At 31.8% G+C, this 14,945-nt stretch overlaps 1 protein-coding gene across 1 annotated transcript; it reads left to right on the forward strand.

Annotated features, from left to right (window-relative positions):
* Positions 1 to 10,756: 10,756 nt before the first annotated feature.
* Positions 10,757 to 14,106, forward strand: LOC111372892. The gene is made up of 2 exons (XM_022995311.1): positions 10,757 to 11,242; positions 13,691 to 14,106. The coding sequence occupies exon 1, from the start codon at positions 10,892 to 10,894 to the stop codon at positions 11,219 to 11,221; it is 330 nt and encodes a 109-aa protein (XP_022851079.1). The 5' UTR covers positions 10,757 to 10,891; the 3' UTR covers positions 11,222 to 11,242; positions 13,691 to 14,106.
* The last annotated feature ends 839 nt before the right edge of the window (positions 14,107 to 14,945 follow it).

The raw sequence follows: 14,945 nt of genomic DNA on the forward strand, positions 1-14,945 counted from the left end.
CCTCGAGACCAGTGAGTGAGTTTTGTCGGACGCAAAGGAATTTCTACGCAGAACGTGGTAGCAACATGTGATTTCAATTTGTATTTCACATTTGTGCTAGCTGGTACAATTGGCACTTCTCACGATGCTAGAATCTTAGCTAGGGCTATACACAACCCTGAGATTCACTTTTCGCAACCGATGAACGAAAAATATTATCTAGTAGACTCAGGGTTCGCCCATCGACCTAGGTACATGGCCTCATATAAGGGTGCCGATATATTGTATCATTTTCAGCAATTTTACGATGGAGAGACAGGACGCAGGCGTAACTTTTGAAATGCACGTGAGAAATTCAATTTCAAGTACTCCTCATGCAGAAACATTACAGAACGTGCATTCGGAGTTTGAAAAAACCGTTGGAAAATACTCGATCGTATGTTGAGCTATAATTTTCAAGTACAAACAGCTGTTGTAATAGGAACTATGGGTATTCACAACTTTCTTCGATGGGCGGGCGTGGTTGACAAAGCATTCTCAAGAGCTGAGATGGACCCCGACGTAGCAGAGGTTGAGCTACCAGATGAACGTGAATAACTTGCAGCTGAAATACATGCACCAGAAATCCAACGGAATGAGTGAAATCATTTCAGAGATTATTTGGCACAACAACCGTGACATTCACGGTTTGTTCGATGTTCTACGCATACTTACTCAATTTTTTTTAGTAAATCTCTTATCTGGGTACATGTAATTTTCGAATGTGGTAACCGAATTGGAATTAAGGGATGAATATCTTTTGTAAGTGAATTTTTTTCCAAAAAGTAACGTCTCTTTTCCATTTTTTTCCAAGTATTCAATAGTTTATTTTATTTAAAAAATTAGCAACTGTGGGACCCCCTACTGTTGGCACACTCTCTTTTTTTGCATTGAATGATCAACGGATTACTAAATTCTTCTGTGCATTCACGTGATGGCTAAACCAAATTGACAACAAATATGAGAATATGTTTGAGTAATAAATCCACCCTACTCAAGGATTTCATGATAATTTGGCAGGAAAATCACTTGTGGATTTTTGACAATTGCTCCCAGACACACGCTTTGTGTAGGCATATTGGAATCAATATTGATGGGATTAAATTTTGATTTTGAAACTGTAGTGACCATAATGTGGCTTCTTATGTTAATTACAAACATCATGTTAATTGTGTTGTCCGATCAATTGTCATGCTTAAAGAATTTGTACTCACCAACTGCGAAATGTTGAAAAAATCATAGTACATCTATTGTGAATTATGTGGCTCATCTATTGAGATGAACTATTGTTCTCGACGGTTAGCTTCAATTATTCTTGACAGATGACTAAATCTTGACAAATTTGAGTTATCTATCGATATGTAATGCCCCAAAAATTTAAAAATAAAAGCTATTTGTTTTATATAGTATATTTTATTATTTAGGAAAAAAAATTATGTGACTAAAACGAAATAAGTTTAAATTCCTTTTTTTTTTTATTTGGGCCTAATAATTAGATTTTTGTAGAGAAAGATTTAATATATCAATATTGGACTCATTTTGTAGCTCGTAATTAATTAGAAATTTTCAACTCGATAAAAAGTTGTTTTGAATAAAATCACTTTAAGTAGACCCAATTGAAAGAAAACAAGATTAAATAGAATTAGGAATTAATATAATTTCCTTTCATTAGAGATTTTCGGCAAAAACTATTGACTAATTAGGCTACCTTTTGTTTAAGCATAATCTTTATTAAAATAAGATAGAATTTTTATTCTATTGGAGGATTTCTTTTGGAAGATAAACTATATTATAATAGATAAGTGACGGCAAATGAATTTTCTGTTGCAAATATAGTATTGTAGATAATCTCAGACTCATTTGGATGTAGTTGATTATGTTTCTTTTCTTTTTTCTTTTCTTTTTTTTTTTTCAATTTGGAGATCAGCCACGTACATGTGTGTTCTAGGTAGATATAGGTAAATCCTTTTGGTTAACACAAATAAGAATTCAAGTGTAATTGTGCACCTAGAGTTTATATTTACTACAGTGTCCCACTTTCCCATTTCACTTGGGGGCGGCCACGTGTAGTGTCCTAACAGGTTGACCCCAATCTTTGGTTTAACGAGAAATTTCATTTTGACTAAAAAGTACACCATGATGTGATGTTCTAATATCCTACTCTCAATAGAATTTAAACAAGAGGGCACATTTATGTAGAATGAATTTATTAAACAATTGTAATTGATTTACTTTGTATCAGTTTTCATTGTCATCCATTGGGATTACGATTAAATCAAATCAAGAACTCATTTTATACTCTAGTCACACCTATATAAAGGCCATGGGTTCCAAGAATATACCTACAGAAATTCCAAAAAGCTTTTTCTTACCAAAGAAAATAAATAGTCAAGTCAGAGAGAAGAAAGCATAGAAAAAAGGGGTCTTTCACGTGCATTTTCTGGTCCATCACAACTTTTTTTAAACAATTAAGGTAATATACTTTTGTGCAAGTGGTTGTTTCCTTATACTTTCATGTGTTCAATAATTTTTGCATGAATTGCCAAATGGACCTTCGGGTCGACCTAACGGAATGTGAACTCTTTTGGGTTCTTTATAATGGAATGTGAAATTCTTCAGGAATTCAAAATGACAAATGATGGGTATGTCGCTTGGTCATCAATATACTTCATAAAAGAAATGTGGTATGAAGTGTTTACTTTATTGCTATATAATTGTCAATGAAAGCTGAACGTATCTTATTGGGTATTTTTAAATACTCACTCTCACATTAAATCTTACAGGTTAGTGCGGGTCGATTGGATTTGTGGTAGGACGGTGATGCGGGATGTCAAGAGGATCGTAGGAACAGAGAATAAATTTTTCATTAACTTTTTTGGCCTTTGTTATTTTTCAAATACAATTGCTATGTTTACTTTAAATTTATGAATGCCGCAGTTATCATTTATTAAAGAATTTTATTTTGATTTTTTCGCATAGTAAAGAAAAATGAATTTTTAGTAACACTTCGGTGTTATGAAAATTTAGGGCTGTTACATGATATGCGCTATCTTTCTCAACTGTTAAAGTCAATATTTGACAGATGACTACTTCTCAACAAATTACTTTTGTTTGACCGTCGACATTTCGAACTTTGGTTCATCTAAACATTATATGTGTATTTTTTATTAACATGTACAATTTATTATAATCTAACATTTTGCTTTCTTGTTTACCTTGTTTTTGAAGATGAATGTTGAATTTCTATTTCCTGAAAATGTGTGCTTGCGCATCCACATTTCTCAAGGGATCAATTTCAAGTTAAAAATCATATTGGAGAATTTTGATAATCGACAGCAGAAAGATTTCAATGACTTATACCTTGGGTTACTGGCCGAGTTAACAATCAAAGAATTTTCAGCCTAATTGATTCGATAACTAGTATTCAGATCGATTAGAACTGATAAGGTAAAGAAGAATTGTATATATCTGCACTTATGCATCTTCGAGAATTGTCGTTTCTCATATACTGTGTTTGCTAGATGTTACTATGTTTGTGATATGGGAATATATTATTTTATCATTCCTCATTTTTCTTTGATATTTCTTTACATTGTAGACAATTGAGATTTGCTCTTATTTTGGTATTTATTATAATGCTAGTACTTCTATGCATGAAAAATATAAAGCATGGTGGACTGGTCCAGAAAAAGAAGTGAAGAATGCTACTTCCATTATCTATTTAGAAATCAACTAAGTGAAAACTCTTTTGCAATATATAGTTTGTAAGAATCATTGACCATTGCTTTTATGGCATGAATTTTATTTGTTTTAGGGGATTGGTTTCTCTTTATCTTTGACATATTTGTTGGTTTGGTTCATTAGCACGAGACAAAATTGGATTACTTCATTGAATTCTGATTATGAGAAGTTTAAGTATCAAAATACCTCACGATGATTGCTCTTCTTGTTCTAATATATGTAACATTTATTTCCACATCTGGTACACATATCATAAGTAAAAGAAATAACATTATTAAAATTACTTAAATCATGTTTTCCATCTTAAATGTTCCCTAATAGCAAATGATATGTTCTTCAAGCAAGTGATACATTTAAGATCTAAAAGTACTTATGATCATTGATTACCAACAACTACAAAAGGAAACTTTATAATAAAATGGTATTCATGATTTAAGATTAACATTTTCCATAAAATTACGGACAAAGTTTAGAGGATAAAGATACATAAAAACCTTAAATCATCACACCAATATCAAGATATTCTGAAGTATTTTATCTATATAAGTATTTTGCTTGTGCATTTAAACATGAATAATGTTTGCAAATGATAATGATGAAAAAAATTCTCATTTCAACTATTTCTTGCTCAAGAATATTTGCCTTTTGACAATATCGGATGTATTTACAGTTCTAATTCATTCAAATGTATTTGAACTCCTAAAGTGTGATGACATTTGCTCGTCACCGTCAACAATATTAGCAGCCTCTGTACCATGTAACGGGTTATCAAAGTTTTCATGTGCATTCCCATTATCAAAAATTAATATTTTAGATGCATTATCATTTGAGATACTTTGCATTTGATCAACCTCATTATGTGGTAGATTTCAGTGAATTTTCGCCATGACAAACGAAGGATTTTGGAAATTAGTATCTCCCATGTCAATAATTGGAAACTTGGTTTCCAAAATAGTAACGCATATAGCAGTTTTCTTATGAATTGATATGTACCAATTTAAGTCTTCATTTTCCCATATTTCGACCAGAGATATATTCACGTTCGGGACTTTGAACTTCAATTCAATTTTAGTGCGGAGATCAAGAATACCAAGATTGTCCTTCAATCATAACACAAGTTCGGTCAGGGTGATACTTGTCGAAACTATGATTGAAGTAGTTTTGACCCATCTCCACTTCCATTCGTTATCTGCATGTACAAATTTTCTTCATGCAACACGATGAATCTCAAATAATTACTCATACATGAAAGTTGTTGAGATTGCAGTAGTAAGAATTCTGCACAATCCATGTCGGCATTTAATAGTATGAAAGTGACACATTCGAATTCTTAAATCCATATAATAGCAAATAGCTGAAACCAAAAATTGAAATGTCTATACCGACAGTTTCCAAATGTCAAATTAGAAAATTGAAATGTCTATCCAGACAGTTTTCAAATGTCTAATTCGATAGTTAAAATGGCTATCACACAATTTCAAAAATGTCAAATTCGATAGTTGAATTGTCGAAATTGACGAGAAGCATTTAATGCATTTTTTATTGGAACAAATTCTTTATAATATTAAGTGTTGTTATCAATATTGTACCTCCAAATAACAAAATCTTCTTCGCAAGTAATTTGCACAGTGAATCATTAAAGAGCAATCATTCAAAACATTTATTGTTGTGATTGGAAGAAATTATTCAAAACATTAATGGTGAACATCGATTATCAACTACAACATGACAACATCTTCTCAAATAAATAACTCAATGCTTCATTAAATATGAAATTCTTCACAACATTTTGAAGATTGTATTAATATTTTTATTTTAAAAATTTTGAAAAATCAATGAATAATAATTTCGAAAATTTTAAATAAATATAATCATATTGTATTTAACATTTCAAAAGTAGTAAGTAATAAAATAAAGATATAAACAATTCCCTACATGCTAATCTCTGAAAATGGAAGATGAATTCAAAAGTAACTTCTTCTTGATGAAGGAATGGAGAAGATGGTAAGAAAGTTAGGGTTTGTTAACAATAATAATAGAAATCGGTTTATGCTCACTTTTCAAAATATTTTTTTAATTCAAAAATTCATATTACCCAATATGATATACATATATTCAATGTTTATAATGCACAAATTAAATCATCATATCATATTGTTAATGGACATTCAATCAAGCATTAAATAATCCCCAAAAGGTAATATTAAGGGTAATTTGGACTTTTCACACTAAAAAGTGACATTTATTTAGTACCTTTAGTAAAAGTGACAAATTTTAGCGTATTTTCAAATTTAACGACCTCTATGATAAATCCCCTATTTTTAAATGGATTGACAATAGAAATTCAAATACCCAAATAAAAAACACAAGGAACATTCATCTGGGTTTATGGAAAAATAACAAACCTTCTCTCTCTCTTTTTGTTTGATCATCCTTTTTCTTTCTTCTTTGCATCCTTCGACATCAGCAGCGGTCCTTTTGTTCTTGAAATCGTCCTGTAGCCACAATGGTTCGACAAAACTGGAAAGAGAGGCTCAATAAATCAACGTTTTTCTTCCTTTATCCCTATCTAAAATAGTTCGGTTTCTTTTCAAGCCTTGGAATGGGTTGCTAATGGATGCAGGCTGGATTTTTCTTATGAGGCCCTAGGCCTTGGCATAGTTGGCCTTAGGCCAGGGCAACCCTATATATATTTGCTATATTTCAGTTGCACATTTGGTTTTACTCTTAGATTTGTTCTAAGCTACATTTTTTGTAACAAATGAAGTTCAAGCTTAGGAAAATTCATGTTCTACTCATTAAAAGTTCGATGAGTACATTAGGTTTCTTATGAACTGTACTGAGATAACCAATTTCATTATCACAACGTGTTTGCTACAATGAATTGGATTAGATAACCAACAATTATGTCACGTATCTTTCCATTCTTGATTATTTAATCTTGAGTTGAGCATATGATCTATTAAACCCGTCACCTATGTTTAAGTTGTCTAGTAGAATTGCTTCAACCAATGTTTGTTATGCATTGAGGTCCAAAAGTAATTTATACGGTTTGAAGTAAAATTATAGAACATTATCCTTATGAGTCCAATTTGTGAAATGGTTTTTCTGTTATCATAAATTGTTGTTGAAGTCAAAATTCGTAAAGTAATTCTTTCCTTGTTAATGTACATTGAGTAAAATCCTCTTTATATGCAAAAAGTGCATACCCAGTCTAATAAGCCAACTTAGAAATTTAAGCGAGTTGAGCAGAGTCAAAGTTCAAGGCGTGAGGAAACATGGATCAAGCTTTTTTTGGTTTGATCCAAGTTTGGCTCGATCGAAAAAATGGGCCTCGAGTTGGTTCGTTTTTTAAAATTATTTTCTTGAAATTCTATTATTTTTAAAGGCAGATAGCCTGCCATTAGAAAGGCAGCTTTTCAACTGTAGCTGTGGTGCCATTAAAAAGATTGCTGAAAAGCTGTCTTTTTCAGCTGCTGGAGCTGCCTTTTCAAAGATGCTATAAACCAGCCAAAATGACTCGTATTCGTGTAGCTAACACGGTTGAGAATGAGACTTGGGTTGAGCCTCAACTTGGTTCCAACGAGCAATGAGTCGAGTTGGATCGAGCTTTTTTTTAGGTCGAGCCACAGGCCGTTCGAATCGACAAGCCGAATTGACACCCTTGAGTCAACTTGACCACCTTCTTTCCACGATGAATACATAAATGTCCATTTAGTTTGTGTTTTGATTTTTTATTTTGAGTCTGAATTCATTTTTAATTTTTTTTTTGTTTTGAGGGTCGGTTTTAAGATTGTTAAAATACGCTTTAATTTATCAATCTGAAAAATCATTTCCAAAATAGAAAATTAAAATGTACATTTAGTTTGATGAATAATTTTAAAGTTAGTGAATTTTACAATATTTTTTCGTTACATAGTAAAATAAAAATAAATAATAAATTGAGTTGGCAAAATATAGAAAATGAAAAATAAAAATTAATGATGTGTAATGGGAACTTTTATTTATGTTCATTTAAATATATTTTTCTTAGAATTTTCATTTTTCAACAATTTTAATTTTTATTTCATCTAGAGTTTAGTTTTGTAAATTTTAGTTTTTAGAATTATAACATATCAGAATGCAGAACTCATAATCAATCAATCATTGTAACATAACATAGTATGTAAATAGAAGGTTCAATTGCAACATATGGAACGAATGACGTTAACTATCACAAAAAATCACAAATAATGTATGACGATATAACATAATTCAAATTGAAGATAACATATCACAATATACTTTTTATTTCATAGTGTTGTTGAAAATGTAACATGTATAACGTAACATAAAATATCACAAATACGACACATTGTTGCACCCAAAACATGCTGCCTATTGCGAAACTGAAGTATGAGATTGTGATCAAAGTTGTCTCTCATGTAAAGACAATATACTTAAGAGAGTAAATCTTCAAAGTTTAGAATGTACAAAACTAAACATAAATACAAATATTTCAAATTTTAATGAAATGAAATCAATAAATTTGTCAACAAAAACAAAAATCAGAGATAATGAAATAATATTTTGAAATATAAAAAACTGAGATTTCCAGCCAATACTTTTTTGAAGAAGGATAGATGAGATCAAATTATGATTTTTGAATGTTGGGTGGAGATATAATTAAGAGATTTAGATATAATTAAAAAGTTGTGAAGTATTTTTAAAATTCTTTATTTTTATTAAGTTATGTGTAAGTTTCTTCATTTTTCTATATTGATTTGGGCCAAACCAAACCAATATTGTCACGCGTTTTCTATACTGTGACTTATACTGCAAGTGGACGGTCTCAATTTTTATAATATAGTAATGGAGTTAATTTTTACTAAGTACCATAATCTAAAGGTGAATATGGTGAGAAATTCAAGGAGTGCAATTTATACGAATAAATCATTATAAGAAAGGCATAGGGAATGAGTTCATCTAATTATCAATTATGATAAATTATTCTAGTCAAAATTTTCATGTTTAAAAGCAAAAAACCATAATATCTTTATCTCCTTTCTCTCGAGTGCCTACTAGAATTTAATCCTAAATTTCGATTCCAATATCTCTATCCTGAATTAAAATCAAGAATTTATCAAGTTCATGATTTTTTTATGGAGTAACCCCCCTAAATTCCCCTCTCTCCGATGCTAGAATTGACTACAATTAATGGCCAATTAATTGAAAGCATTAATTTTATGACACAATTAAACATATGTGAAAAATCAAATAGAAATAACTATAATAAAATTAAATCGTAATATCAACTTTTGATTACAATCAAATCCTATATTAGATGTTTAGCTCATGATAGAAGAATTAAATTTAAGCATATTAATGAATAATATAGAGAGAAGAAGAAGGAAAAACTCTTTTGAAGCTTGAAATTGATTTTTCCTTTTGATGTTCTTCGTGGTTCTCGCTTGATTCCTTGATATTAGCCCCTGTTACTTCGTTGAATTGTTCTTTGAATTGTATGAATTGTAAAATAGAATTCCCCCATTTTTCTTTTTGAAAAGAAATCTCCAAGGTTATATTTATAGCATCTGGAATTTTGGATGAATTAGGATTGAATCGATCCAAGAAAAGAGTCTAAAAACATCAAAAACACTTTTCCCGCAATGCGGCGTTGCGAATTCTATTATTTTCAATAGCATGGGCACTAGGGCGCCCACTTCTGGTGGAAGATAACACTGTACTTCCTTCAATATTTTTGGCATCACTTCTTCTCTTGATATTCGATTGAGATAATTCAAGATACATTGGAAAAATAACTCAAAGTGATACAACTTTGGTTTAGATATCATTTTTCAATTCGATCGCTTGCTATGTCAAAAATGAGTCTAAATGTGAGACTTAAAATTCAAAGCATAATTTTTTCAGTTGAAAATTGATGTCTGATAATACTTTGATTATATTTGATTTCTTGAACATCTTTCTTCATCCAATTGACTCATGACACTCTCAAATCTTTATCATGAGGTTCGACACAACTTTTAAATATTTACACTTTAGTCCTCAAGCTTTTGATCTCTTACAATTTAGCCAATATTTCCAAATTTGCCAACTTTTGCTTTTTTCTTTCAATTTCGTCTACCTATATCATAACATCAAAACACATTTTAAAATGCTCTAAAACTTGTAGGAATTAATTAAATATCAAGCTTAAATAGTGTGTAAAGTTTGAGTGAAATACATTAATCAAATATATTGAAATCGAATAGACACATATTGAGTCAATTTTGGTTAAAAAAAATGGGCCAGTTCATTTTGGGTTGCAATTAACTCAAATTGATTTTATCTGTTTTCATGTCAGTTGGGGTCCCAATCCAACAAGCCATAAGGCTCTGTTTGGTACTCATTTTTGTAAGAATGAGAATGAAAAATATAATTATTGCGGGATCTACATACGAGATAGAAGGTCAAATATAGTGGCCTGATGTGATTGATAAATGCCATATTTTTCATTTTTGGGCAAAAGAATGGGAATCAAATCGATGCTAAAGAATAATTATGCTCATCCTGGGTTTAAATCCTAGGATTGGAAACGAGTTTTTTTTTTTTAAACTGTCCAATTTACTGTTGACACGTGGCATTAGGATCCAAACCCTATTTTTTTTTTTTTTATCCCTGTGTGCATATCATTGTTGACTAGTAAATACAAAAGGTCAAATAAAATAGGAATTTTTTTTTATGCAAATTATATGTTTATTAGTGAATGACAATTATATCACTACAACCATATTTACGACAACTATTGTAAATCTTGCAATCCTAAGATTTTGGTTCACAATCAAATGAACTAATTATCGATATTCTACTCTTTTTTTCCATCTCTATTTTATAACATTTTTTCAATTGATAGTAAAGGAATGGTGTAGAAATTAAAAGATAAGCTTTCGACGATTATTTATTCATTTATTTTAAAAGGAGGAAAAGCGTGTCCTTTCAAATATTCAATTAATCGAGAGTCGGAGGGTTCCTCTGTGTTTCCATTCACTACAATTCTCTCAAATTTCAACCAAAGTTGAATATTGTTCCAAAACCCTAGAAAACCTATACAAAATCGACCGATCGATCACCCACATAGAATTGGGGATTAGTAATGTCGGAGGCGTACGAGAAGGTTAAAGGCGGAAGATTAATCTTCAAGGGCGGCGCACTCGCCACCCGCGACAAGCCCATCGACAAGAAGAAAAAGAAGAAGAAAAACAAAATAGAATCAAACGACTTCGTGGAGGATGAACCAACTACTGTAAATGCTGATTCGAATTCGGATATATACACGATTGACGCTGCGAAGAAGATGAAGTACGATCAGTTATTCCCGGTTGAGGCTAAGAAATTCGGTTACGATCCGAATGCTAAGGTGACGTCCGTTGAAGAAGCGCTAGATGACCGGGTCAAGAAAAAGGCAGATCGTTACTGCAAATGAAATGTATCGGCGTTTATTTAGGTACTCTACTGTATAACTGAGTTCGGAATTAAGCTTGTTAAATATCTAAATTGATTACTTGTTGGATACTTTTCTTGATTGATTATCCTGATTGACCTTATTGTTTTGATTTTAGGGTTCTTTTTCTTTGCTGTTGGTTTGGTTTAGTTTAGTTGATTGCTACTGATTAATTTCTCTATTGAGAATCTGAAATTTGTAGACCCATTTAGGATTTTTTTTTAATGATTTTATTGGGAAACAGGACATTGATGAATTAGGATTATTTCTAGAAATTTTCAACTATAAGATGACTTATACTAAATTCAGTTTACTCTCTCTCTCTCTCTGGTATTTATGTCATATTCCTAAGATTTCGTGAAATACTTAAGGTAGTGGACGTGTGTATATCGTTGGTATTTTAATTTTCGCTTCTTGATTTGAAGAATTTGTTTGATTGATAAGAATTTACACCACCTTTTTATCTTTGATTTAAGATCCTACTATAACTAGTTAGCTGGAGATTATTGAAAGTTGAGCTGAGTTTGGAGTTGTAAAACACAAAAAATAGTTAATAAAATGCTGGTAAGTCAGTTAATTGTTTACTAAGCTGCAGAGTTATGTGAAATTTTCCTGCTATGCTGAATTTCGTTTAGGCAAAACTTTTGAACGATGGTTTGCAACCGGAGTAAATAATTATCTTTTTCTTTTGTTGAAGTACCTTAGAACCTATCAGAATGTTGCTTGAGGCCCCTTTTCTTTTCTTGTATGAATATTAAGAATTCAATTGCTTAAATTCACGTCAAATTGTATTTTAAAGTTGAGGAAGAACGGTGCAAATCTTAACATGATGTTCGTTACAACAGAAACTGAAAAAGTTCTATGGAATTTGGGAGTTATTAATTGCATATGTTTGCACTAGAATATTGCTAAATCTAGAATATGCAGAAGTTTTAAAATTTTTTACAATGTTAAAGTGCTGGATTTTCTCTGTCTAGATTATAACATTGATGTTAAACGGCTGTTTTTATTTTAATTTTTGTGGACAATAGACTGCTAAGATGTAAAGATAGAAATCTTTAGGATCTAATAACCCTAAACCTTTTGGGTCTTTGTAATGGTTGAGATTATGAATTGATTGATTCTAAATGTGGTGAATGCCTATTTGCTGCGTGGCAGTAATTTACTCCACATTCTTGTCATTGTTGAGGTTACTGGTCAAGTAATTCTAGCTGCGGCCTATTTGCAGTATGCAAGTAATTTTCTATTTAATGTTCTTGTAATGGTTGAGATTACTAATTGATTTGTTCTAGCTGTGGTGAATGGCCTATTTGCCCCATTTCAGTTAGTACTCCACATTATTGTAATGATTGAGATTACTGGTCGAGTGATTCTAGCTGAGATGAATAATGGAAATAAGATGGTCTATTTGCAGTATGCAAGTAATTTACTCCTACACATTCTTGTAATGGTTGAGATTACTAGTTGATTGATTATAGCAATGGTGAATATTTTGGCAGCTACGACAGAAAGTGTGATGACAGAGCTACAATCTCTGTCCCAGCTCTTTGAAGAGGTGCTATCGTTTTTGTAATGGTATAGGCGGACAGTAGTATGTGTCAAAATGTGTGATGTTGATTACAACGTAAGCTGAAAAAGTTTTATGGAATTTAGGAGTTATCAATTACGTGTTTGCACGAGAATACTGCTAAATACAGAATATGCAGAAGTTTAAAGATTTTTTTACTGAGTTATATTGCTAAATCCAGAATATGAAGAAGTTTAAAGATTTTTTACAGAGTTAAAAGTGCTGGATTTTCTTCGTCTCGATTGCAACTTTGATGTTAATTAGGCTTTTTTTTTTGGACAAGAAACTGCTAAGATGTAAAGATAGAAATCTTTAGGATCTAATAACCCTAAACGTATTGGGTCTGTGTAATGGTTGAGATTATTGGTTGATCGATTCTAGCCGTGGGGAATAACGACAATAAAATGGCCTATCTGCAGTATGCAAGTAATTTACAATTTAGTGTTCTTGTAATGGTTGAGATGACTGATTGTTTGATTCTAACTGTGGTGAATGGCCTATTTGCCGCGGGCAGTAATTTACTCCACATTCTTGTAATGGTTGAGATTACTGATCAAGTGATTCTAGCTGGGGTGAATAATGGAAATAAAATGGCCTATTTGTGGTATGCTAGTAATTTATTACTAAATGTTCTTGTAATGGTTGAGTTAACTGATTGATTGATTCTAGCTGTGGTGAATGGCCTATTTACCCCGTTCCAGTTATTTACCCCACATTCTTGTAATGGTTGAAACTTGAGAATACTTGTCGATTGATTCTAGCTGAGGTGAATAGCCGAAATAAGATGGCCTATTTGCAGTATGCTAGCAATTTACTCCTATACATTCTTGTAATGGTTGAGATTACTAGTTGGTTGATTCTAGTTATGGTGAATACTTTGGCAGCTACGACAGGACGTGTGATGACAGAGCTACAGTCTTTGTCCCAGCTCTTTCAAGAGGTACTATCGTTTTTGTAGCGGTATGTGGAGTTAAATGGGTTCTTATTCCCAAATGGCTTTGAATAATTCTGTGCACTATTGTATCTATCCCTATTATACAGGGGAAGTTTAACAATCAGGAAGTTTCATGTGCTGTAGTTGAAATTTAGTTTCTGGGCTTAAGTTTATATAATCATGTGTTTAGCATGTAATATTACTCTTCACGGTGTTGGATTTAGTTTGTGATTATATTTCCTTTGTATTGCACATGCTCAGGGAACTGGTATCTTATTTTAGAGCAGAAGTAAGTGTACAGAATTAGATTAGGAGCATGTCTAAATTAGGACACTGTGTCAAGGATGCTTCCGTGCTGTTGGTACCTTTACTTCATCATCCCAATTTTCATAAATATCGCCACATATTTGTGAATTCATGGCTCTGGTGTGAGTTCCATACAATTTTGTACCTGTTGTCGAATAACACTGGTCTAGTATTAATTGACTACATCAGAATACGATCACGAGTCATGTGACTATATAAATACAAAAAGGGGTTGAACAAATATTCATTGTGTTGAGCTCTGCTATCAAATTGTTATTCATCCAATTGCAAATTGACACATTATGAAAAATTAAAGTTGTCATCAATTTTGTTCCAACCCTAGCATCAATTTTAATTTTTCATGATGTGTCAATTTGTAATTGGGTGAATAACAAAGTATCAACAACTACGATACCTCCTCTATTTGACTCATTGCACACCACATGGCACGTGTTTCCTCTTTCTCAACCTGTTCCAGCAATGCTGCTAACTCTGCTTCTGTCAAGTATGGTCCTAACAATTGTTGGGGGATGAAGGCATGGCACATAAATTATCCATAAGAAGGCAGATCTCCAGCATTTCATCAGGACAAACTAGATACACCATGAAATATTTTCACTAATTAGGACATCCAAACAAAGTGTAAGTTTTAGGATTAATATATTCCGGCATGATTTTTATCATGTCCTTTTTCACCAGGAGTATAGATGTTTATATTTTACACAAAACATCGACAACCAGATGTAATACAGGGACACTAGGATACTTTATTAGTAATGGAAGCTACAATGCAGCAACATATTTTCTTCTTCAATATGTTACAGTATCAGTATATAGGTTGAGGACATGCAACTCTACCTTCAGATGGACAAACAAACCATAAATTTGTAGTGAAAAAG

The sequence above is a fragment of the Olea europaea genome, unplaced genomic scaffold, assembly GCF_002742605.1.
Source record: "Olea europaea var. sylvestris unplaced genomic scaffold, O_europaea_v1 scaffold1045, whole genome shotgun sequence".
Taxonomy (NCBI): Eukaryota; Viridiplantae; Streptophyta; class Magnoliopsida; order Lamiales; family Oleaceae; genus Olea; species Olea europaea.